This window comes from Lissotriton vulgaris, chromosome 5 (assembly GCF_964263255.1).
Source record: "Lissotriton vulgaris chromosome 5, aLisVul1.2, whole genome shotgun sequence".
In the NCBI taxonomy this organism is placed as follows: Eukaryota; Metazoa; Chordata; class Amphibia; order Caudata; family Salamandridae; genus Lissotriton; species Lissotriton vulgaris.
In genome coordinates, this window is record NC_141693.1 from 939,412,944 (window position 1) to 939,440,050 (window position 27,107).

Genomic DNA, 27,107 nt, shown 5'->3' on the forward strand with positions numbered 1-27,107 from the left:
AAGCATAAAATACTATTAGTAAAATCCCGATATTAGCGTGGAGAATATGTGGTACGAATCTTTTAAAATCATGTGGAACATTGTAAAACCATCTTGGTTACGCCGAAACCATTGGTTCACATTACATAGGGCCTACTATTCGCCTCAACGTCTGTCGAAGTTCACAGACAATTCGCCGGTTCTATGCCCTAAATGCGGCTTGGCAGAGGCCTTGGATCTACATATGTTCTTGGATTGCCCACTTCTAACACCATTTTGGAACTCTGTTTCTATTTCAATATCCACCTCCTTGGGATTCCAACTAACTTTATGTCCTGCTCTTGTTATCTTTGGTATTTCTCCAGAGTTTCATGGTCCAGCAAAAAATTTACTTTTCTTTTGTATTTTGTTGGCAAGGAGGGAAATATGTAAGAAATGGAAAGACCCTTCACCTCCAATCTTGCTGGATTGGCAAAGGTCAGTACTACAAACATCAAAGATGGACCTTTTAAGATCAGGAAATCAAAGCAAGAGAAACTTCTGGAGACTACTAAACTGGTAAAGAGTTTTGGTTTGATCTTGGGGTTCCCCCCCCCCCCCCCCCCCCCCCAAGGTCCAATGATTACGCTGCTTGGCATCCTCTTTTTTCCACTTGACTATACCCAATATATTTGAATACGATATACGATTGGGTATATGAACGCAGCATGTGTCCCAGATGGTTACTTCAAAGTGGCTTTGTTGGACTACGACATTACTTACTGTAGGGCAATCAGGGCGGCTTTTCTCTGAGCTCCTCCCAGTTTATCTGAGACAGTAAGGACATTTCCACATGCTACTAGTTGATCACCAAGAGCGAAAATGAGGACACAAAAAAAAAAAAATCCCTTGAAGGTACTTGGACCCTATTATTTCGTTATGCTAGAAGGCAACTTGAATAGAGCCCTGAGGTCCAGCATTAACTTCTGGACGTCCTTGCCGCTGTCGGTGCCGGGTAGGGCGGCAATCGCCAAAATGGTGGTCCCGAGCACCATTGATGAACACCTTGGTAGTCTAACTCATTTGGGGGACGGGGAGGCGAAGGATTAGCCTAATGAAATTTCAGCGCAGCACTTCCGGAGGGGGTCTAGGTGTGCCTGATCTTAGGGCGCAGTTTTATGCCTGCCAACTGCAGTGGCTGTTCCTTTGGACGGCGGGGCGTAACTTGCAGGATATAGGGATGCCCGAACAAGATATAGGGAAGGGGGCGCTCCACACGCTTCGCCTACCACATAGCAAGCTACTGCAGGGAATATACTGTTGCTTGGCATTCCTTTGCAGGGCGGCCGCTTATCGAAGCGCAGACTTACACCTTGGGCGGATGTGGCGGTCACTGCAGTAGCGGACCTTTTCGTTGAGGGTATGTTAATGGATCATGGTACTTTTGTCCGAGAATCAGGAGCGTCGGACCATATTTACCTCTTACATGCAGCGCTCCTGCAATACGTTAGAAAGTATTGGGCTCCACAGGGCAGGAGCCCCCCGCTAATGATCTAATCAAAACGCTATACTACATGGGACGGGGACGTCACCTCATCAGGTGGTTATATGTAGGGCACCGCTCCCACACACAAGTCGACTTGTCACCGCTCCGCACAGCCTGGGAGAGGGACATAGAAAGGGCCCTTACGGATAAGGAATGGGAGAGAGTGTTGGGACACCCCAAAAGAGTATCTCGCTACGCGCGCTTTAAGTATATTCAAACTATGATCCTGCACAGGGCGTACCTTATGCCACGCAAACTAGACAGGATGTACCCGGCAGCACACCACCACTGCCCTAGATGTCACCTAGAGGGAGCGGACCTAGTACACATGGTTTGGTCTTGCCCAAGAGTGGGGCGGGGGGGTACTGGGCCTTGGTCAGGAGTCACACGGTGGACATCACTAAAAGGGCAATGGAAGCCACGGTAGAGGTCTGTATCTTGGGGCTGCGGAAGGGAACCTCCAGTTACAAGGTACAATATAGATTTAAGAACCTGGCGCTTCTTTTACCGGTGAAAGCGATAACCATGCGTTGGAAGTTGAAGATACCACCCACTATATATACATGGCACAGCGAACTGACATGATGGGGGGGGGGGGGGGGTTGCAAAAAGTGCCGCACTGAGAAGGGAAGAGGCCAGGGGGCTGCGTAAGACCCCATTTGCGATGGACTGGGACATTATGTTGGAAGCATGTAGAGCTTTGGACATAGCCTTTGACACAGCTGATGGTAATCCATTAGGTGGTGATCAAATAGGCGAGTGAATGGGACACAGCCTAGGGGATTATTAGCGGAATTGTGAGGAGTGTGTTGCAAATAATGTTTGTGTCAGTGCCGGTGTTCGACCCTGTATGGGGTAGTCATGTACATAAGCAGGACCAGAGGATCGGGGTGGGTGTAGCACAATTGTGGGGTTTTTAAGCATTTTATGTTTTGATGAGACAGTAATACGATTATATGCAAGAATTTTGTATTGTGTTGGGCGAGATGACATGCTGTTATAATGTTATCCAATTAGTTTGCTAATGGTTCAGTCTTAGAAAGGGCGAGACCCTGGGGTGATGTCTGTACGCACCCGACAAGGGGTTTCTACCACATGAGGCAGAGACACGAAAACGATGATGTGTTTATTGTCACAGACTGTATAACGCCCAGATAGGTAAGTGTATGTACTCTTATATTGTATGGGAAAAAATGTTAAAACAATAAAACTGTTTAAAAAATATAAAAATCTAGTGGTAGCTTAGTTTTTTACCGTTATCACCATCTACAGGAAGCTTGAACTTATCTTTTAGCTATCCCCTGAAGATTTAAGTGCCAAAAAGGGCGTAACAGGGTTAGTAAACGAGAGCACAATATTATTTGCGGCAGAGATACAAAAAATGGCTGGAGAGTGCATACTATATGATCTACAAGAAAACTTACTGAGATCACAATTGTATCCATGCAGGATCCTACCCAGTAAATGCAAACCACCAAGAACCAGACCCAACCACCTCCGCTGCAGACTCCTCAACACCCGCTCCGCACGCAAACACGCCATCGAGCTCTGGGACCTGCTCGACACCACAGGCCCGGACGTAGCCTTCCTGACCGAGACGTGGTGGAATGACTCCTCTGCACCAGACATCGCCGTGGCCATCCCAGACGGATACAAGATCACCCGCAGGGACCGCGCCAACGGCATCGGAGGAGGAATAGCCATCGTCCACAAGTCCACCCTCAAGGTCACCACCCATGCAGACGACTCTCTCAATACCGCCGAACACCTGCACTTCCAGAACCTTACCGACCCCACCCTCGGAGGAACTCTCATCTACAGATCTTCAGACCCCCTGGACCCCGGCCCGCTTCAGCGACTCCATCGCCGACCTCGCCAGCACCCACGCACTCGCCTCCACGGACTACATCCTCCTCTGGGACCTGAACTTCCACCTCAAGAACGACGACGACGCCAACTCCTCAACGCTGATCGAGAACCTCCCCTACCTCGGCCTCAGACAATTCGTCACCGCGCCCACCCACGCCGCCGGCCACACGCTGGACGCCATCTTCTCCACAAGCACCCACGTCACCTTCCACCACACCACTGAACCCGACTGGACCGACCACCGCTGCATTCACTTCACCTTAAAAAAAACAACCACCCACCATCGCATCCAACAGATGTCTCGCCGCTGCTGGAGCAAAGTCACCGAAGATCAGCTCAACACCACCCTCTCCCAAAACCCACCCACCGACCCCACCAACCAAGATGCCGCAGCCCGCAACCTCAGACAGTGGATGAACGACTGTGCCAACACCCTCGTCCCACTGAGGAGACCCTCCAACAACCACGCCAGCAAGAGAGCCACCTGGTTCACCGACGAGCTCCTGGCCTCCAAGCACGCATGCCGGAAACTGGAGAAGAAATGGCTCCACGAACGCACACCGGACAACCACGAAGCCCTCAAGGACGCCACCCGCAGACACTTCCACCTCATCAGATCAGCCAAGAGATCCTCCTTCAAAGACCGCCTGGATAACAACGCACACAACAGCAAAGAGCTCTTCCGCATCGTAAAAGAACTTTCCAACCACAGGGCCAACACCAACGACATCCCGCCCTCACAGGAACTGTGCGACTCACTGGCCATCTTCTTCCACAGCAAGATCGCCGACATCCACGAAAGCTTCAACACCACGACCGACCCAACCACGCCAGACTCCACCCCTCTCCCGAACACCAACAGCACCAACCGCCTGACCTCCTGGTCCAACGTCAGCGACGTCGAGACACGCAAGGTCATGAACTCCATCCACTCAGGATCACAGACAGACCCGTGCCCACACCACATATTCAACAAGGCAGACGCAGCCATCGCACCCAAACTATGAAAGCTCATCAACATCTCCTTCGAAACCGCAACATTCCCGGAAAGCTGGAAGCACGCCGAAATAAACACCCTCCTCATAAAGCCCAAGGCAGACCCCAAGGACCTCAAGAACTACCGGCCCATCTCCCTGCTCCCGTTCCCGGCAAAGGTCATCGAGAAAATCGTCAACATGCAACTGACCCGCCACCCCGAAAACAACAACATCCTGGACCCGTCCCAATCCGGTTTCAGACTAAACCACAGAACCGACACAGCCCTCATAGCCGCCACAGACGACATCAGGCGCCAATTAGACAACGGCGAAACATCTGCCCTCATCCTCCTGGACCTCTCAGCCGCCTTCGACGCGGTCTGCCATCGCACTCTAAAAACACGCCTCCAAGAAGCCGGTATCCAAGAGAAGGCCCTCGACTGGACCACATCCTTCCTCTCAGACAGATCCCAGAGCGTCCGCATCCCACCTTTCCGATCCAAAGCCACCGACATCATTTGTGGCGTCCCACAGGCCTCCTCCCTCAGCCCGACGCTGTTCAACATCTACGTGGCCCCCCTCGCACAAGTGGCCCGCCACCACAACCTCAACATCATCTCCTACGCCGACGACGCCCAGCTGATCCTCTCCCTCACCAAGGACCCACGCACCGCCAAAACCAACATTCACGACGGAATGAAGGCCATCACCGACTGGATGAGGAGCAGCCGTCTGAAACTGAACTCGGACAAGACGGAGGTCCTCATCCTCTGACCCAACCCCTCAGTCTGGGACGATTCCTGCTGGCCAACCACTCTGGGGACAGCACGGACACCCACCGACCACGCACGCAATCTTGGATTCATCCTCGACTCCTCCCTCTCCATGTCCAAACAGGTCAACGCCATGTCCTCCTCCTGCTTCAACACCCTCTGCATGCTCCGCAGGATATACAAGTGGATCCCGACCGAAACATCAAGAACGGTGACACAGGCACTCGTCAGCAGCAGGCTGGACTACGGCAACACACTCTACGCCGGAATCCCAGCCAAACACCTACGACGACTACAGCGCATCCAAAATGCCTCAGCACGACTGATCATCAACGTCCCCCGCCGCAGCCACATCACCCCCACCTGAGAAACCTACACTGGCTCCCCGTCGACAAGAGGATCACCTTCAAACTCCTCACCCACGCACACAAAGCCCTCCACAGAGCTGGACCAGCCTACCTGAACAGCAAACTCAGCTTCCACACCCAGACCCGCCAGCTCCGCTCCGCCAGCCTTGCCCTCGCAGCCGTCCACCGCATCAAACGAACAACCTCAGGCGGCAGATCCTTCTCCTACCTCGCCGCCAAGGCCTGGAACACCCTTCCTACTCAACTACGGCAGACCAAAGACCTACTCGCCTTCAGAAGACTCCTCAAGACTTGGCTCTTCGAACAGTTGCTGTTGGTAAATGTATTTTATACTGTGGAAAATAAGTGAACATTCTTCAAATAATAAATAATAGTTGCGGGGGAGGGGCAGGACACAATATTTTGAGCATGCCTTCATCACACAAGTAATCTTCTAGAACACATCAGCTCCCATCACAAGGCAGCAGATTAATTTTCAATTTAAGGCAACAAAAAGCAATAGACCAGTAATTATGTGAGTTGTTCTTAGGAAAGATTATATTGATGGAACAGAAGGTACAAATCAGCACAGAAAGTCAGTTACTTACATTTTGAATGCCTATCACAGAGGGCTGAATCTCTCATGTCGCAGAGTCGTATTGTTCCTTTACTACTGCTATACACAAACACATTACACTGATTTGGATGGAACTCTGCAGCAGTGATTACTTCAGTTAATTCCTCCATATTAGCAGGCTTAATATCTACAATATCTGAGTAACACTTGTAAAGGCAAACAAACATGTGGCATGTATTTGTTAACTGATTAACAAAAATATAAATAAAAACATGTTAAAAAAAAGTACAAGATACCCACTATAACAACTCTGGTACTTTTTCAGCCATTTCTATTAACAGATTCCAGCATCAATGGACAATTTTATTTTCCAAAGATGCCAGCCACAAGTAAGGCTCAGCATTTTCTCTCAATAGTTTTCAATTACATAGGTTTCCACCATGCATCTACATAGTACATTTATGCAACTACAGAGTAGAATCAATGGAGGGAGGATTTTCTGACTGAAGGAGCTGACTGAATAAGAAAAGGTATTTCCATGAAGAACTCTTATGTACCATAACATCCCATTTAATCCCACTGTTTGGTAGATATTGAAGCGTGGTAGATTCACAACAGAATCTCAGCACTAAACAGAGGCAAATATGTTCATCCATAAGGCTTGAGAAATCCAGTGAACAACAATGGATCTACTGTCTGAATGTTCACAGCTGGATGGTTACTCTCAACCTTAATTCATTGGGATTTACTCTGAAAGGCCACTTTAGGCTTCTTGAACCCATTGGTATAAGATGGTGTGTGGGGGCAGGTAGGCAGCAGGATATAATGCCCTGAATTGAATGTAGAAGTGAAGAAAACTAGTTACCTGTAACTTTGGTTCCCCAGTATTGGTAACTTTCATAGATTCCCATGCTTTGTATCATTCCCCGTCGTCGGAAGGGGAGCCTCGGTAAATAGAAAATACCATAGTAGTAAGCACAAAGTGAAAAAATAGGCCTAGGCCTTATCTCATTTTGTAGCTTATCCACCTCTTTTTGTAAAAGAGACAAACTTTTGCAGTAGCCAATCAGAGCAGCCTCACCCCATAGAACCTTCCAGAGAGAAGCTCAGAGCCTCAGATTTTCGTAGCCGTTGTGAACAGCTATCCCACAAGACAATAAGACTAAGCTTTTCCAGGGGAGGCGGGTGGGCGCATGGGAATCTATGAAAGTTACCAATACTGGGGAACCAAAGTTACAGGTAAGTAACTTGTTTTCTTGCCCCAGTATTGGAACTTTCATAGATTCCCATGCTTTGTATCAGAGTAACCAGCAGTAAATAGAAAAAGCATATTTTGTAATTTGTGAACCTGAAAATGTCACACATATTACTGATAAGAAAACTAGATACACATTAGAATCATAAAGCATGACAATAAAACAGCAATACAAAATATGCAAACAGGAAGGCGGGATAGAAAGGAAAACTCACCGACTTATTGGAAAAGGTTCCTCAAAACCGCCTGGCCCACTGCTGCATCCTCTTTCACAGAAGAATCCAAGCAGAAGTGGCAAGTGAAGGTGTGGACACTGCTTCACGTCGCTGCTCTACAAATGTCCTTGATTGGGAAACCTGCGAATAGAGCCGTCGATAAAGCCATTGATCTTGTAGAGTGAGCACGAACTGCTCGCTGCAGTGGTTTTCCAGCTGCCTGGTGGCAAAAATGTATAGCACTGGAAATCCAGCGGGAAATACAAGCTTTAGAAACTGGACACCCCTTGCGAGGAGCACTGAATGAAACAAAAAGCTGTGAAGATTTTCTGAACTGTTTTGTCCGCTCCAGGTAGAATTTCAGGCATCTGTGAATGTCCAAAGAGTGCAAAGTTCTTTCCGCGGGTGTGGAAGGCTGTGGAAAGAACGGTTTTAAGACCACTGGCTCATTTAGGTGGAATTCTGAGGGCACCTTCGGGATAAATTTAGGATTAGTTCTTAGAATGAGAACATTATTCTTGAATTGTAGAAACGGTTCCTCAATTGTGAAAGCCTGGAGTTCACTTACTCTTCTAGCCGATGTCAGGGCCAAGAGAAGAGCCAGTTTCCAAGAGAGAAACTTAAGGTCAGTCTTATGAATAGGCTCAAAAGGGGCTTTCATGAGATATGACAAGACTAAGTTCAAATGCCAGGCTGGTGGTGGAGGCCGGACTGGAGGAAAGACCCTGAATAAACCCTTCAGGAATTGTTTGATAATCCTTGCTGACCACAGGGAAGGACCTGAAGATGAACGTCTGAATCTAGAAATGGCCGCTAGATGTACTTTTACAGAAGACGGAGCCAATCCAGATTTTGCCAGAGAAAGGATGTAAGGCAAGAGTTGGTGCAGTGCAGAAGTATATGGATGTAAACCTTCCTTCCGACACCAAACACAGAATCTCTTCCACTTAGCCCGATAGGTCTTTTTGGGACTAGGCGCACGGGCCTGGGCCAAAATGTCTCTACATTCCCCTGAGAGATTTAAACCTTGGAACTCTCGGAACTCAGGAGCCACGCTGTCAATCGCAGAGACTTCAAGTCCGGATGTAGAACCTGTCCGTGAGCCATTGTCAACAGTGTTGGAACAGGATGCAGGAGAACTGGCTGGTCCTGGGAGAGGAGGAGAAGTTCTGAGTACCAAAACTGTCTGGGCCATGCTGGAGCGATCAGAATCATCCTGCACGGTTCCACCTTGAGCTTGCTGATCAACCTCGGGATCAGCGGAATGGGAGGAAAGGCATAAACAAAGGCGCCAGACCAAGCAATCAAAAGCGCATTCCCCAAGGATTCCCGATGGTGAACCCTGCTTGCGAAGGACTGGCATTTGGCGTTCTGGGGAGTTGCAAACAGGTCGATGGATGGTGTCCCCATCGTGCAAAGATCTCCTCCAGAACGGCCTGGTCCAGTTCCCACTCGTGTGAGACAGTCCTTTGGCGACTCAAAGCGTCTGCCCTGACATTGAGTGTCCCCGCTAGATGTTCCGCTGAAAGGATGATATTGTTCTGGATTACCCAATTCCAAAGTGTCTGGGCTTCCCTCGAGAGGGTGGAGGATCTCGTTCCGCCTTGCTTGTTTATGTAGTGCATGGCTGTGGCGTTGTCGGTACGAACCAGCACTGCACGGTCGCGAATCCTCGGAAGAAAAGCTTGTAGAGCCAGACGGATAGCGAGAAGTTCCAGGAGGTTGATGTGGAACTTGACTTGGACTGGACTCAAATGGCCACTGACCTTCAGCTCCTGGAGGACCGCTCCCCATCCCTCCATGGAAGCATCTGTTGTCAAAACTATGGGAGATGGCGGAAGTTGGAACGATAAACCCCTGGAAAGATTGTCTTTCAGCAACCACCAGCCGCTTGCCTTTCTCATTTCCGGGGTAGCGACAATCCTGTCGTCGAAGGAGCCTGTGACCTGACGCCATTGCTTGTCCAACTGTTCCTGCAGTGGACGCATTCTGAGCCTGCAGTGTGGAACCAATGGTATGCAGGATGAAATCGATCCGAGAAGCGATTTGTACTTGCGAACTGTCAGTGACTTTCAAGTTTGAAGAAGGCGGGCTGAACAAATCAGCTTGCTTTGGCGTTCCTCCGATGGAAAGGCTAGGCAACACTCTGTGTCCAGGATGGCCCCTGCGAACCTCGCTGTCCTGGAGGGGCATAGAACTGATTTTTCTTTGTTGAGCCGAAGACCTAGTTGCTCGAACAGTTCTCTGCATGACGCGACTGCCCTGGACGCCTCCTGGGCAGACGGAGCCTTCAGCAGCCAATCGTCCAGATACGGAAAGATCTGTATAGCCTGTCTTCTGAGAAAGGCTGCTACTGGAGCCAGAATCTTTGTAAAGATCCGCGTAGCGGACCGGAGACCAAACGGCAGTACTTTGAATTGAAAGTGGCTCTTGCCCACTGTAAATCGAAGATATTGCCTGTGAGCTGGATGAATAGAAACGTGGAAGTAAGCGTCTTCCAAATCTAGGGTCGCCATGTAGTCCCCTGGATTGAGAAGGCGGAGGATGTCCTGAAGAGTGACCATCCTGAAGGGCAACTTGACGAGATAAATGTTGAGCTGCCGTAGATCTAAAATTGGACGCCACTTGTCCTTTGTCTTCCGAACCAGGAAGAACCTGGAATAGAACCCTTTCCCCTTCTGAGAAAGGGGTACAGGCTCTACTGCCCCCTTGGTAAAGAGTTGGTGGGCTTCGAGATGAAGGAGTTTGAGATATTTGGGAGGAAAGGCGTCTGGCGCTCTTGTTGGAGGAAGGTCTAGAAACTCCAACGTGTGTCCTTCTTTGACGATCTGTAGGACCCACTGATCCGATGTAATGACCATCCAGTTGTTGAGGTAATGGGCAATCCTGCCCCCCACTGGTGTTAATGAGGGAACAGGAACAGTGGAAAGAGCCACCTGGCCGCTATTGTTTCCTGGTATTGTCTCTCCTTTGCTGCCCTGGTCGTCCTCTGGGCTGTTGGCGAGAGAAAGAACCCCTCTGAGTGTACTGAGGTTTATATGCCTGGCTAGATTGTGAGCCGGAAGAGTAGCGATTCTGATTGCCTCCTCTATAAGTGGAGATTCCTCTACCTCTTGCTCCCCTGAAGGGTACCTTGCGATATTACAATGTTCCTAAGGACTTGGCTGTATTGGTGTCCTTCTTTATGCCCTGTAGGGCGTCATCAACGTGTTTGCCAAACAGCATTTCTCCGTCGTATGGCAGATCCAAGATTTTATTCTGCACTTCCTGTCTGAACCATGTGGCCCTTAACCATTCTTGGCGTCGTAGAACAGCCGAACCGGCTAGCGCTCGAAATGCTGTGGTTGCTATATCCATAGCACAATCAATGACCTCCGAAGAGGCCAGCTCCCCCTCCAGCAAAATCTTCTTCACTTCTTCTTTAGAGGAATCCTGCAATTCCTCTGCAAATGGGGCACGGTCGCACCACATCTGGCGATCGCAACGTCCCAGAATTGCTAAAGCATTGGCTGCCCTAACAAGAAGACTGGCCATTGCTGAGAATCTTTTACCCACATTGTCCAGGCGCCTGCCCTCCTTATCTTTTGGTGTAGTTAGCGGTGTGGAGGGATTTTTAGATTTGCTCTGGGCGGCCTGAGAAATGACCGAGTCCGGTTTTGGTTGACCAAGCAGACACGGCGGACTGCCATCTGGTGCTTTGTACTTTTTCTCTAGTCTTGGTAGCACCGGGAGGACTGTGGCCGGGTTATGCATAGCCTTCAGGCCCTCAGACCAGACATGCTCTATGATTGGTATGGACCGTACCGATTTCCTGAATGGTTCCTTAAAATCATATAAGAAACATTCGGATTGAACCGTGGTCACTGGGAGACCAAATCGTTTGGAAGCCCGTTCCATCAGGTTGTGAAAACCTCCAACGTCCGCTGGAGGAGAGGTAGCGTTATCTGGATCAGCGACGTCTGGATCCCGTGGGTCATTTGGATTCCAATCCACTTGTTGATCTTGGTCAGGATCCACTTGTTGGTCCGCATCAGAAGAGGCAGTATCATCATCTGTATCATGCACCTGCACCACTTCTTGTGGGCGCTCTTCAGGCGCAGTGGTACGCTCTTTTGGAGGCAAAGAGTGTTCTGCCACAGGCTGTAACGATGGAGGCGGAGGCGTCGGAGGACGCACTCGTTGAGTTTCTTGGGAAGTAGGGAAACGCTTCCGGTAGTCCTGCAACATAAGTTGTAGATCCGTAATCAAACTGGATGGCATCGCCACCATCCCTTCTTGCACCTGGCGTGAAGGCTTCTGCAAAGGCATTTGCCTGGTAGTAGTGTCCTCTTCCCCATAGTAATGATCAGGTACATAGTGTTGGTGTTCCATCTCTCCTTCCTCAGAACTAACATCCTGAACCTTAACCTGTAGGTCAGATGGGCTATAAGCTTGTCCAAACTCACTAAAAGTCTCTTCATCAGAGTCGTCATCCAACAGAAGATTAGGTGGAAGTTTTTGAACCTGTTGCGGAGACGTCATCTCTGGTGTTATCAGCTTCCTTCTGCGCGAAAAAACAAGTTTTTCAGATGATTCCGTCGTCGACGACATAGTCGACGAGGTCGTCGTCGTCGACAGTAACTCCTTATGGGACTGCGTCGACGATGGAAGCGCCGACGAAGATACTGCTCTCGTCGTCTAGGATTGCGTCATCGACGAGCAAAAACTAATCATCGACGATGGAAGGAGCGTCGACGGGATCGTCGACGAACTCGTCGTCAGCAGCATGGAAACAGGAGTCGTCGACACGGTCGTCGTCGACGTCGTCCTCATCGAAGCCAACTTTGCTGTCATCGTCGTCGACGTGGAGATGGTGATCTTCGTCGACGACGAACAGGTATCAAGTGCCTTGAATACTGTCGACGGTGCAGGCGTCGACGCAGCCGTCGTCGACGAGCCCGTCGACGAGGCAACTTTCAGAGATATCCTTTTTTACAGCCGTCGTCGACGTACCTGTGTTTTTCACTGTCGACGACCTCTGTTTCTTGTCTGAAATGACCTCCTGGACTGAAGTCGAAGGCTTCTTGACCCCTCTATCCTTCTCAGAGGGAGGGGAACAGATAGTTGTAACCCTTTTCACCTTTTTTGAGGGTTGCGACTCCTCAGGCTTACCCTGCCTCTCCTTTTCACCGTGGTGAGGAGATTTTAGGAAAGCAGGCCTGTCAGACCTATCAGAGGTCCCTGGTAAGGCCTTGTGAAGGGACTCGCCTGAAGTAGAAGGGGGGAGACCTACCCTCTTCTGAGACTTCTTAGATGACACCATCGACGAGGAGCCCTCACTGTCTGAAGACACAATGTCCTTACGGTCCTTCATCTTCTGAAGCCATGTGAGGAGACGTCCTTCTATGTCCCTCAAGGTCTTCCCTGAGAAGGTCCTGCAAATCTGGCAGCTTGTAGGTTTATGGTCCGGATACAGGCAGTATATACAGTCCATATGTTTGTCTTCGACAAACAACCTCTTCTTGGAGCAGGTAGCACAGGCTCTAAAAAGGGCTTTTTTCTCCTTGTCAGACATGACTGAAAGAAATCCAAGTTGTTGAAAAAAGTGGTTAGAAATTGAAGAAACTGAGCAGAGCTCAATGGAGACTCCCTTGCACAACGTGCGGTAGAAAATCTGAGGCTCTGAGCTTCTCTCAGGAAAGTTCTATGGGGTGAGGCTGCTCTGATTGGCTACTGCAAAAGTTTGGTCTCTTTTACAAAAAGAGGTTGATAAGCTACAAAATGAGATGAGGCCTAGGCCTATTTTTTCACTTTGTGCTTCCTACTATGGTATTTTCTATTTACCGAGGCTCCCATTCCGACGACGGGGAATGATACAAAGCATGGGAATCTATGAAAGTTCCAATACTGGGGCAAGTCCAATTTGTATCTGTTCCTAGAGTTCTGGTAAAAATAAAAAATAAAAATCAGTATACATTTTGTTTACAAACCGCTACTTGATAAACTAAAAGTATGGCATTCAGCTATATAGAACCTGGCAGCCTCCTGAACATTGAAATTATTAGTAGACAATCTCTTATCAGTTCATGGACTGTGAAAAAAATAGGATAAACATTTCTTCTTTAAAACGGAAACCTGGCACTTTTGGCAACTAGGGAACGAGGCAATCCAAGCATTAACTTATGTTCTACTCTGAAAACAAGACATGCAAGAATCGATTTACTACTGGCAGTTTGCTAACCTAAAAGAGAAAATCACCTTAAGGAAGAAGACCCTTAATTTCATTAGTTGAATTTTCGAAGGATTAACATGGTATGCATGGTAAAACATACAAATTAACTTCAACAAGCCAAGCAAATGCAGTTTCTGTGGTGGTGATCAGTAAAGGGCCTACGCACATATTTTCCACAGAGAAAGAAGTACATAAAAGACCAAAGAAAGTTTTTACATTAATCCAGCTGAAACAAAGAACAGGCCACTAAAGAAAGAAATTATCTTGGAAAAGAGGGAGATTTTAATTTCCTTATTTGACTTTCTTCATAGGAGCCCATTCTAAAAATAGAGTTATTAGCATTATACCTTGTGGTTAATTCGGTGACTGCCAGCTTTCTGTAGGTCAATATTTGAATTTACAGAACAGATAGGATCAGAGCTGGATATTACAGCATTAAAGGAGGAGCCTAGTAGTTCAATAGCATGACCAACCACAGGAATTCAATACACTGGTATACTAAAAGACACTTCATAAACTGGTAGAACAGAAACTTGATAGTCCCAGAGCAGAAATAACCAGACAGGAAAGGGACGATTTTACAACGTTGACATGGACGGCACAGTGGAATCTTATACTAATAAAGAAAACTTGTTCTTATGCCTTTGGTATGACAAGTATACTGCCTCCCCTTACGAGAGTCTTAGCTACCACTGCTCAGAACTGGGACATCTATTCATAAACCTCTGCATAATACCCAGAATATCAATTATATTAAAGGAAAGATTCAATTCCGAAAAAAAACTGAATAGTGGCAAATGATCCACCAACAGGCCCCCATTAGGGCTCGTAATCACTCCAAATTAAGATTTCTGGTCCAGCCTGTTGTAAATCTACTACTCCAACACTGAACATATTCTGAGAAGAACTAGATAAAAACAATTCAGATTGACACAATCTGTCAGTCTAAAATTTGTTGTAGAACCTTTTTTAACATTTCTTCCACAGCTTATTCTGCATCCCTTTGCCCAATCAAAGAGATCAAGCAAGAATCACCGCTCCCAGGGTCACCTCTTGACCACTGACCTATGAGCATTATCAAACTTGCTATTTCCTCAACTGCACCGGTTATTAACTTTATCTCTTTTTCACCAACGTGGATATACCCAACACCTGGCAACACCACAGTAACTCTTCTTCAAAAGCCAAAATCGGATACATCAACCTACACCAACTATAGACCTACTGAACTTTGTCTGCTCTCCTCAAAAGTGACAGTTTGTTATCGAGGTCCGGCTCTCAGCCTATTTAGGCTGAATGACATCTTTTCTATCAAATGTCATGATTTGGTTCAATAATTTGTCATTTAGGAAAGGGTCACCTGTCTTCAGATGCCTTGTTGGACTCTCACTCCAGTATGCTCCTACATGCCCGAAGGCAGAACTTGATCACAGCTTTAAAGAGCTTGCTGTTTTACTACTATCAAGGCAATATGCTCGGTGATCCTCTGTTCAGTTCATATGGAAGCATCATTTAACTTGCAACTCAGTTTTGAAACGGTCTAACCAATATTGCAAGGAGGGATGTAAAATCAATCAATCAGGGATTTGTAAAGCGCACACCTACTGCATACCAGTGCTTGACAGAATAGTTGACCACAAGTACAAAAAGTCAGCATACTGATAAGCTGACTGAACCAACCAGATTTTAAGGTTGAGTTTGAAACAGTGTTCATCATTCATTGTACGTAAACTCAAAGGGAAGGCATTCCACGCTGTGGCAGCATTAACCAAGAAAGAAGTGGCATCCTATCTTTTCCTCTGGATATGCAGGCTTACTGCCTATACAGCGCCAGAGAAGCTGAGGGTTCTAATAGGACGATATGCAGTAAGCCTACTACCCAAATACAGAGGGCAAGCCTGATAGAGGGCTCTATGGGCCAGTGTGAGACCTTTAAACAGAAATATCTCTTAGATTGGCCTTCAATGAAGCTCCTTAAGATGTTGGCAGAAGTGAGCCTCTCTGCATGGAGCAGCATTCTGTACCAACTAAAATCTCTTCAGCTGGAAGACCCAAATAAAGAGAATTGGCATAATCAAGCTGGGAGGTAGGCGGGACATGGATAACCATCTTCTGTGTCTGTATCGGAAATAGATACAGGCATTTATTTATAGACTTTAAAAGTCCAAAGTAGGAATTCACCACACCCACCACCTGGGGTCAGAGGAAGTTTGATTATCAAACAAAACCCTTAAATGTACACTATAGTAGCTGGGCTGGCGGGGATGGAACATATTTTGCCCAACAATCGCCATCCCAGGTAGGGGGGAGGAAAGCCAAATGAAAGGATCCTTGTTTTGCTAGCATTACAATGTAAATTAATGTTCCCGCATCCAATGGAAAACGGCAGTCAAACAGGTCTTAAATCTGTTGAGAGCACTGAGTGAGTTCCTATCAGGAGTAAGGAGATCTGAGTATCATTGGCATAAGACACATAGTGGACGCCGAAAGACTACACCAATGAGGTCAAGAAAGTTATATATATTTTATACTGTGTCAGGCCCATTGGTTTAGGATCCGAGGCAAACAGCGCCATCCAAACCGATTGGGTTTTGTAAGACACAAAAGAACGACTCCAAGGTAAAGCGGATCCACTCACGCCTACATTTTCCAGATGTTTCAAGAGAATGGGGTGAGACACCATGTCAAAGGCCACGGGATAAGTCAAGGAGTGTCAACGCGACCTGCTTCCCTTGGAATCCAAACTAAAACGGGGACAGAAACCCGACTGAGATGGGTGCAACAGCTGGCCTTGTTTTAAGTAATTAGACAGCTGTCAACAATTGAGCTTCTATATCTTAGAGAATGTAGGTAGACAACAAAGAGACAGGTCTAAAGTTGGTCAGAATGTATATCTGCAGATGGCTTTTTTTAGAGAAGTTATCAGCTTGGCTAATTCCCAGCAACTTGGTACAGTAGCCGGTTAAATGGAATTGATGGCCTCAAGGCAGGCACCCAGAATCCAAGGTGGACAAGGAAAATCTTGTGATCCCGAACGTACATGCTATCAAGGCCTGTTCAGACTCCCCTATCGAAAATGGAGCAAATTGAAGAAGAGAACATAAGGTCTTAGATGGGCTCACAATCAAAACACAGAACCCGCTGATCTCAGAGGAGTCACCAGGAACTGGGAGAGTAAGTGTTTCACCAATACCATTAATTTTACTGTAAAAAAACAGATAGCTGCCCGCACAGATTAGGAGATGCCTCTAACGGCTGAAAGAAAGCATCAGGTTGGGTAAACCTCTTGACAATCTTAAACATGTCTCTCAATGTATTGCCTGACTCAGCAATCTGGCTGGCTAAGGTGGCAGCTTGAGATTTCTTGAGAAAATGATGATAGTCCTTCAGAACCTTTTTTATTTATAGTGTTGTCTGGAAGCAGATAATTCTTTCTCCAGGCGGTCATTACTTCCTGGATCAGTAACTCTCTGGTCAGACAATTGTTGGTACTCATTTATGTGGGCACCACCCACTATAGGTATCTTATTTGGTAGTCAACTAACATTCAAGCCGCAACTTGCCTTACCAAGATGATATCATCATACTTATTATTCTTAAACCACTTTGCAAAGTTGTTCTTTTGGCACCACTCTCCAATTTAAGAAGAAAATCTTCATTTGGTTTTTTACAACCATAAAATGTAACACTTTAAAATTTACTACAAGGTATGTTAAAAGACAACTTCACATTAAAATATATATCATTAAATCTTAATAAATACAAAAGGAAAAAAAATATTCCCTCATCTAGTAACTCCAATTGTCAACTCCTAGGTCAAATACATGCATCAGGTCACAACCAAGAGACATTCAAATGATTTTGTATGTCTCATAAGGCTTTTCAGAAAAGCTTGTAAAAAACACAATTTACAAACATGTCCGTAGGCATCTACAAAACGCAATTTGCTTTACATAAAAAAAAAGTGTATTCAAATAAAAAATTTAATAGTTGCAAAACAGACTTGCGGAGATTAGCTTTTCTGAATAGTTAAGAAAAATGGAAAATGTAGTTAGATAAGTCGCTGACGTTGGACACTATCTTTATGGTAACCATTAAGACAGTATTCAATCAAGCCATATTTTTGCATTTGCTTCACTTCTTTTATTTCTGGTTCCTGGGAAGGGATCCCGGATTTTGGGCTCTGTGCCTTAGACATTTTTTGTCTGGCACCAAATTCAGTTTTGTCTTCTAAGTCATTTTGGGACATCATCTTTTCCATATTTCTGAGAGGAAATAAGAGAACCATCATTTTTATCACTGTTAGTGAAGCACCTATCCAGTGGAAAGAGGAAGGCAGTAAAAAATCCCCATGCCCAGGGGCATGGTCTACATCACAACTGTTGAAGGTGGCGATCTGTCAGAATATGTCCACCAGATCCCTAAAGCACTGAGAAAGTATTGAGCTGTGAGTCAGTCACCGAGACACTTGAAAATTGGAGGAAAGCAAAGACGCAGAATAAAGTGAATGAGGGGGGCAAGGGTAAAAAGAAAAAAAAAATCACTGCTGGCCACCCTGCCTCATCAAAGGATCACCACAATGGTAGATCCAAAGGCACAAGTCATGGAGAATAGCAGCACCATTTCCAATCGCCAAAAGGGAGGACATAAAAGAGATACATTAGGAACTAGCTCACAAATAGATGTCAAACTTCATGCCCTCAAACAAGTTCTCACCACCAAGACAGTTGAAAGTTGGAAGTAGGATCTCAAACATCCAGCTATAAAATAATGACACTTGTAATTTCAATTAACTACTGTTTACGAGAGTAAGCACATTCAATTTCCGTCAATACGCATATATGTATACACAAAGGAAGGCACTACAAGATAAAAAACAAGCATTAGAAATGCAATAGGTCTCGCAGCATTAGAGTTAGTGCTTTTAGAATTGTTTATAGGTTTTTTGTTCTAAATCTTTTGCATTTTTTTTTTTGTAGGCAATGCAAAAGAATTACAAATCAAAAAAGCAATAAGCAAATGTAAAAGCTTTAACAAAAAATCCTGCGAGACCTATTGCACTGTGTGAGGGGTTGAGGGTGAGTGAGGGTGGGGGTGAGTGAGGAGTTGAGTGTGAGTGAGGTGTTGAGGGTGAGTGAGGTGTTGAGGATGAGTGTGAGTGAGAGTGAGTGTGAGAGAGTGTTATTGTGAGTTAGGGTGAGGGGTTGAGGGTGGATGAGGGTGAGGGTGAGGTGTTGAGGATGAGTGAGGATGAGTGAGGGTGAGTGAGGGGTCGAGGGTGAGTGAGGGTGAGTGAGGGTGAGTGAGGGTGACTGAGTGTGAGTGATTGTGAGTGAGGGTGAGTGAGGGTGAGTCAGAGTGAGTGAGGGTGAGGTGTTGACGTTGAGGTGTTAAGGGTGAGGTGTTGAGGGTGAGGTGTTGAGGGTGAGGTGTTGAGGGTGAGGTGTTGAGCGTTATTGAGTGTGAGTGAGTGAGGGTGAGGTGTTGAGGGTGAGTGAGGGTGAGGTGTTGAGAGTGAGTGAAGTTGAGGTGTTGAGGGTGAGTATTTGAGGGTGAGGGTGTGAGGTGTTGAGGGTGAGTGTTTGAGGGTGAGGGCGAGTGAGGTTGAGGGGGTGAGGTGTTGAGGGGGTGAGGGTGAGGTGTTGAGGGTGTGTCATTGAGCGTGAGGCTGAGGTGTAGAGTGTGAGTGAGAGTAAGAGTGAGGGTGATTGAGTGTTTTAGTGTTAGTGAGGGTGAGGTATTGAGGGTGAGTGAGGGGAAGGGTGATTGTGGGATTGAGAGTTAGTGAGGGTGAGGTGTTGAGTGTTAGTGATGGTGAGGTGTTGAGGGTGAGTGAGGGTGAGGGTGAGTTAGGGGGAGGGGGAGGCGTTGAGGATGAGTGAGGTGTTTAGGGTGAAGTGTTGAGGGTGTGGGTGAGGAATTGAGGGTGAGGGAGGGTGAGTGTGGGTGAATGTTTGAGGGTGAGTGATTGAGGGTGAGGTGTTGAGGCTGATGTTTTGTGGGTGAGTGAGGGTGAGATGTTGATGGTGATTGAAGGTGAGGTGTTGGGTGAGGCGTTAAGGGTGAGTAAAGTTGAGTGTTGTTGAGTGAGGATGAGTGAAAGTGAGGGTGAGTGAGGAGTTGCGGTGAGGTGTTGAGGGTGAGTGAGTGAGGGTGAGATGTTGAGGGTGAGTGAGGGTGAGTGAGTGTGTGGTGTTGAGGCTGAGTGAGGATGAGTGAGAGTGAGGGTGAGTGAGCATTTGAGGGTGAGGCGTTGAGTGTGAGGCGTTGCGGGTGAGTGAGGGTGAGAGTGATTGAGTGTGAGTGAGTGTCAGTGAGGGTGAGGTGTTGAGTGTGAGTGAGGATGAGTGTGAGTGATGGTGAGTTAGGTGTTGAGGGTGAGTGAGGTGTTGAGGGTGAGTGAGGAATTGAGGGTGATTGATGTTTAGGGTAACTGAGGGTGAGGGTGGATGAGGTGTTGAGGGTGAGGTGTTGAGTGTGAGTGAGGTGTTGAGGGTGACTGAGGGTGAGTGAGGGTGAGGGTTGAGGGTGAGTGAGGGTGAGGGTGGGTGAGGGGTTGAGAGTGAGTGAGGGTGAGTGAGGGTGAGGTGAGGTGTTGAGGGTGGGTGAGGCTGAGGGGTTGAGGTTGAGTGAGGGTGAGTGAGAGTGAGGGTGAGTGAGGGGTAGAGGGTGAGGGGTTGAGGGTTAGTGAGGGTGAGGGGTTGAGGGTGAGTGAGGGTGAGGTGTTGAGGGTGAGAGAGGGTGAGGGTGAGTGAGGGTGAGGGGTTGAGAGTGAGTGAGGGTGAGGGGTTGAGGGTGAGTGAGGGTGAGGGTGAGAGAGGGTGAGGGTGAGTGAGGGTGAGGGGTTGAGAGTGAGTGAGGGTGAGGGGTTGAGAGTGAGTGAGGGTGAGGGGTTGAGGGTGAGTGAGGGTGAGGGTGAGGGTGAGGGAGGGTGAGGGAGGGTGAGTGAGGGTGAGTGAGGGTGAGTGAGGGTGAGTGAGGGTGAGTGAGGGTGAGTGAGGGTGAGTGAGGGTGAGTGAGGGTGAGTGAGGGTGAGTGAGGGTGAGTGAGGGTGAGTGAGGGTGAGTGAGGGTGAGGGTAAGGGGTTGAGGGTAAGGGGTTGAGGGTGAGTGAGGGTGAGGGGTTGAGGGTGAGTGAGGGTGAGGGATTGAGGGTGAGGGGTTGAGGGTGAGTGAGGGTGAGTGAGGGTGAGGGGTTGAGGGTGAGTGAGGATGAGGGGTTGAGGGTGGGTGAGGGTGAGTGAGTGAGGGTGAGGGTGAATGTGAGAGAGGGTGAGTGAGGGTGAGGGTGAGTGAGGGTGAGTGAGGGTGAGTGAGGGTGAGTGAGGGTGAGTGAGTGAGGGTGAGTGAGGGTGAATGTGAGTGAGGGTGAGTGAGGGTGAGTGAGGGTGAGGGGTTGAGGGTGAGTGAGGGTGAGGGGTTGAGGGTGAGTGAGGGTGAGGGTGAGTGAGGATGAGGGGTTGAGGGTGGGTGAGGGTGAGTGAGGTTGAGGGTGAGTGAGGTTGAGGGTGAGTGAGGGTGAGGGTGAGTGAGTGTGAGGGTGAGTGAGGGTGAGTGTGAGTGAGGATGAGTGAGGGTGAGGATGAGGGTGAGTGAGGGTGAGGGGTTGAGGGTGAGTGAGGGTGAGTGAGGGTGAGGGTGAGTTAGGGTGAGGGGTTGAGGGTGGGTGAGGGTGAGTGAGGGTGAGTGAGGGTGAGTGAGGGTGAGTGAGGGTGAGGTGTTGAGGGTGAGTTAGAGTGAGGGGTTGAGGGTGAGGTGTTGAGGGTGAGTGAGGGTGAGGCATTGAGGGTGAGTGAGGGTGAGGTGTTGAGGGTGAGTGAGGGTGAGGGTGGGTGAGGGTGAGTGAGGGCGAGTGAGGGCGAGTGAGGGTGAGTGATGGTGTGGGTGAGGGGTTGAGGGTGAGTGAGGGTGAGGGGGTTGAGGGTGAGTGAGGGTGAGGGGTTGAGGGTGAGTGAGGGTGAGGGGTTGAGGGTGAGTGAGGGTGAGGGATTGAGGGTGAGAGATTGAGGGTGAGGGGTTGAGGGTGAGGGTGAGTGAGGGTGAGGGTGAGTGAGGGTGAGGGGTTGAGGGTGAGTGAGGGTGAGGGGTTGAGGGTGAGTGAGGGTGAGGGTGAGTAAGGATGAGGGGTTGAGGGTGGGTGAGGGTGGTTGAGGGTGAGTGAGGGTGAGGGTGAGTGAGGGTGAGTGAGGGCGTGTGAGGGCGAGTGAGGGTGAGTGAGGGTGAGTGAGGGTGTGAGTGAGGGGTTGAGGGTGAGTGAGGGTGAGGGTGAGGGTGAGTGAGGGTGAGGTATTGAGGGTGAGGGGTTGAGATTGGGTGAGGGTGGGTGAGGTATTGAGGGTGAGGGGTTGAGGTTGGGTGAGGGTGAGGGGTTGAGGGTGAGTGAGGGTGAGGGGTTGAGGGTGAGTGAGGGTGAGGGTGAGTGAGGATGAGGGTTTGAGGGTGGTTGAGGGTGAGGGAGGTTGAGGGTGAGTGAGGGTGAGTGAGGGTGAGTGAGGGTGAGTGAGGGTGGGTGAGGGTGAGGGTGAGTGAAGGTGGGTGAGGGGTTGAGGGTGAGGGGTTGAGGGTGAGTGAGGTTGAGTGAGGGTGAGGGGTTGAGGGTGGGTGAGGGTGAGTTAGGGTGAGGGGTTGAGGGTGAGTTAGGGTGAGGGGACGCGCTGTCAGGCAGTCAAAGGTGCAAAAGCATGCCCCATTAGTAAGGTCAGCGTATGCAAGGACTGATGAAAAAAACGGTAAGAATTGCAGTTCCGCAGTATTAAATCAAGTGGTGTCTTCAAGGAGAAGCCAGCGGAACTGTAAGCAACGTTGAAGGGATAAATTAACCATAGTGTGTGTCCTGAGTATAATAAGGAGAATGTGAACCGATAAAACAGAGCCAGCGTCTATGTGGATGTAGGTAAACTGTTGGTGCAGTAAAAACAAATTACCAAACATGACTAAGCACATGTCTACGGCGCACGTAGCATGGTTAAATGACAGGTACGGGAACAACTGGTACTCTGAGTAGCACATGGGCAGGACTAAACTGCGTGTAAGCAGCACGCGTTGTGAAATTGATGGCAGGTTGGGGAATGATAGCTGCTTCAGAGCAGACTAAAAGCGCGTGTAGGAGAACTAATAGTAGATAGGGCCATAAGTGAGGCTATGAAATACAGGCAGAAAAAAAACTTTGGGACACGTGCGTAGAGGAACAAAGGGAGGAGGTGGAAAGCTGATAGGGGGGAGGGGGGTGGTTGGTATTATGGCGGCGCTTGCATGCAATATACCTGTGAGGCATCGGTAGTGAATAAGTCCTCGGCGGTGGCTCGAACACACATCAGAGGGGGCTGTGATCTGTGGGGAAACAGGGGTTTAGGACATTGGGTCAGGTAGGCGTGATCACGGGAGGTGGGCGCTAGAGGCAGTGTACCTGATTGGTCTCTGTAGCCACTCGCAACAGGGTAGTAGGTAAGGACGTGGATCCGGCGGACAAAAATCGATGTCTTCTGTCCGGTTGAAAGTACGGTACATCCACGGGGGTACCGAAATGGCCGATACTGAATCTGAGGGGAGAGAGAGAGGTACTGGTCAAAGGACTGCGAGGCCAGCGCAAGTAGCCAAAGTAGCAGCCTTGATGATACACATACCTCTGGACGTGTATGGAGTGCTTCCGGGTCAGTCAGGAGCCTCGGGCGTAGTCAGGGAGACCAGAAATGTCTGGAAGGAAGTAGAGAGGGGGCGAGGCCAGGTGACGTGGAATCGTCCAATAGGTCTGGGGGAGGAGGTGGGGAAGGGGCGTGTCGCACAGAGGGGTTCGCACTGGTATGTATACACAGGGAGAGCGAAAACCCATAGGAGTCCGAAGGACAAAAAAACAAATAACACGGCGGGCAGGGGAGGGGGCGGAGAGGGGAGAGGAGAAATGCGACACGGAGGGAAGGGGAGGGGGCGGAGCGGGGAGGGGGCGGAGAGGTGCGACACGGCGTTAGACGGAAGGAAGAGAGGGGAGGGGGAGGAGAAAGAGAAATGCGACACGGCGGGAGGGGGCGGAGCGGGGGAGAGGGTGTGTGTGTGTTGTTAGGAGACGGACGTGCACGCGCACGCGCTTTTAAGGTCAATGCGCATGCGCATAAGCTCAATGCGCATGCGCATTGACCTTAAAAGTCACGGGCACTGCAAGGAATCGCCACGATTCCTTGCAGTGTGGATAAAGAGTGGATAACTCGCAATAGTCTCGCTTGCTCGATGCGCATGCGCATCGACAGGCGAGACCTAAAAATGACTAGATAATTTATTAAAACTATATGCAGCGTGGTTAAAAATCGGTAATACAACCATCAACATAGATTTTAAAGATCTGAAGCAAATCAATACACATATTTCAGCTCCAAACAAGGACTTTGTCAGGACTGATCTTTGCTTTTTAAATGGCTGCAATTATTCTTCTAGGCCATCTTCACTTTCACTGGCAAGTTGTTTTGGAGTCTTTCTCCCGATCAATGTCTGATTAGCACAATCCACATAAGTTCATAACCATGATGTAAGCTGGAAGGATGAGCTGGCGTAGGCCTTGTATCGTGAGCTGATCTCCAGTTTCTTCTAGCCCTTACTGACGTATGCCACTACACTTTGCAGTTCTTCATTAATTCTTGCAGCTCAACATTTTGAATCATTTCCATTGCCATTTGTGAAATGTCCAGTCCACCTGCCTGGCCTATTGTTTAATACAATCTTTGATATTAACTTACTTTCAAAAGCTAAACTCCACAAAGAAAGAGTTCCTTCAGTTTGCAAATATCTGCAATCAACTTCAAATTCGCACCTGGCAATACAACTAAACTCACCAGGCTTCAGCCCCCAGGTAACAAATCATGCAAAATCGCTGGGATTCATTATTGATTTAGACTTCCCATTTAAGCAACAACTCGCCAGGAAGATCAAAACATCTTTGTTTCAACTTTACCTATTGAAGAAGGGGAAGTGGTCTCTCCTGAAAGATACATTTAGAACTACCATACAAGGCTTAGTCCTCTCCAATCTTACAGAGGCTAAACTGTGTACAGTGGTTTTCTAGATACTACCCAAGCACCACAAAAAGATATCCTAAGTGTAGTGGCATACGTCAGTAAGGGCTAGAAGAAACTGGAGATCAGCTCACGATACAAGGCCTACGCTAGCTCATCCTTTCAGCTTACATCATCTTCCAAGAGCAGCTGCAAACATCCATCAAACTGCAGGTTACCTGCGAAACAAATTAGTCCCGTCAGGGATACAACACAGGGCCAGGAGCCTGGATATCGCCAGAATGGACAAAAAGCATTGCAAGAATGATGAAACACAACTTTTCCATCTATGTTCCAGCCACTGGAACAACATCCCCATCGACATCAGCTAAACAGGGACTCTCTTACAATTCAAACTGATTTTGAAGATCCATCTCTTTAAGGTGCACTACCCCAATCCAGCAGTCTACCCTTAACTGACCCATAATGATTGCATCTTTCCGAGGCTATACCTCCTATTAAGTGCTCTACTGCCCGCGAGATAACTTTGCTATATATACAAACACATACACACGCACGCCAACCCTAATGTATCAAACAGTTTTACAGATATCACAATCATGATAAAACTATTAGATATTGTTTAATGCAGTGTCATGCGTCTCATTTTCCCTCCGTTATACTTTTATAATTAATTTCATATCAATAAAGCCTGTGCTCATATTACATTTATGTACCAAAGTTCAATTTGCCAATTACACTATTAAAGATTCATTGGCTAGTTATTTAATTTCCATATGAAATAATTATTGTGGAAGTTATTACACAGGTTAATCAATGAGATTTAATTTAAGGTTAATGATCATTAATGATAATCTGTCACATTTGGGATTTCATTAGTGTGTTTTTTTTTCCTTCTTAAAGAGCTAATACTAGTTGGTGGTTTCACCGTCATTCCAAGTTGGTCGTTCTTCCCTCGTTTTAGATTATTTCTTAACTGTGCAGGGCAAGCTGTCCGTATTCACATAATTTAATCCATTATTTTGTTCATAATAACAGGCGCTATTCAAACACTACAATCGAGAAATGAGGACAGGTTTGTCTTGACTCAATGACATCTCAAGTAGGCAAGTCTTCAGCACACATTGCCATAAACACACAGATAATTCCGTTTTTATTTTATTAATTTATTTAATAACCATTTCGAATACATTCTTGATTCCAATATCTTGTTCTTTTACAAACTCTGATTCCTTGAAGCATAATGCATCAAATACTCTAGCCATTCTCAGGCCTCTGTGCAGGCAGGGTGGCCAATTGAGTTGAACACTCACCACTCGCTACTCAATGACCGCAAGCAAGGATACAAGCTCCAATCCCAGTAAGACTGAGCCACCTGCCCATCTGCATAAAGTTTAGCTAATTAGGAACTTTTGAACTGGGTAACAGTAACACCTCATAGCGCTTACAACATAAATTCTGGGGAAAATGATTTTTAGCTCTTCCAACTTGTATAATACATTTGTGTTTTTGCCTAATCTACAAGCCTAACAACGGTGGCATGATCACTCCTCTGCTTCAATTTTAAATTAATTTCTATCCAAGGTCTGTCTCAGATTTTCATACAAAAACAGGATTCCCTAAGAATAGTCCAACAGAGGATATGGGCTGGACACTGAAAATATTTTCGAACATTCTTTTTGGGTAAAGATCTAGTTTTCTGTAAAATTTGGTGTAATTCGGTTCAGACGTTTTGGTTGTAGTGTTCCTATAGAAAATTGCATGGGGAAAGAATACTTCTGGGCCCCCCCCACTTCCCAACCTCCAGCTTGACATATCACCCCAAAACTTTGCAGAAAGGAGCAGAGGTCGATGAACTATTTTAGTGGAAAGTTTAGTGAAGGTCGATGAACTATTTTAGTGGAAAGTTTAGTGAAGATTCATCAAACTGCACCAAAGTTATTAAACAAAAAAATCTACTTTCTATGGAAACCAGGCCCCAACAATAACTACCTAGCGCGGCAACTACCAATGAGATAGATATACATCTATCTCACACACATATGCAGAAGAAACAAAGTTCCAATCTCACTCTCAGATCCTTGCAAAAACCACCAGTATGTATGTGTGTGTGTGTGTGTGTGTATGTGTGTGTATGTGTGTGTATGTGTATATATATATATATATGTATGTGTATATATATATATATATATATATATATATATATATATATATATATATATATATATATATATATATATATATATATATATATATATATATATATATATATATATATACACAGAATGCTTCACTTAGTAACAAGAAGTGAACAAGTATAAAATGTGGAAAGAGAAAAGGGACATTTGTAGAACACTGCCGTGACCAAGAACGTTTGTTC

General features: G+C 47.3%; 1 protein-coding gene across 3 annotated transcripts in view; it reads right to left on the reverse strand.

Moving 5' to 3' along the window:
- PPP2R2D (protein phosphatase 2 regulatory subunit Bdelta) overlaps nt 1-27,107 on the reverse strand; it is a 247,969-nt gene that overhangs the window by 67,996 nt on the left and 152,866 nt on the right. For all 3 annotated transcript variants that reach the window (XM_086922544.1, XM_086922546.1, XM_086922547.1), the window contains one exon: nt 6,079-6,243. In XM_086922544.1, the coding sequence (XP_086778670.1) occupies nt 6,079-6,243 (165 nt within the window). The remainder of the gene's footprint in view (nt 1-6,078; nt 6,244-27,107) is intronic.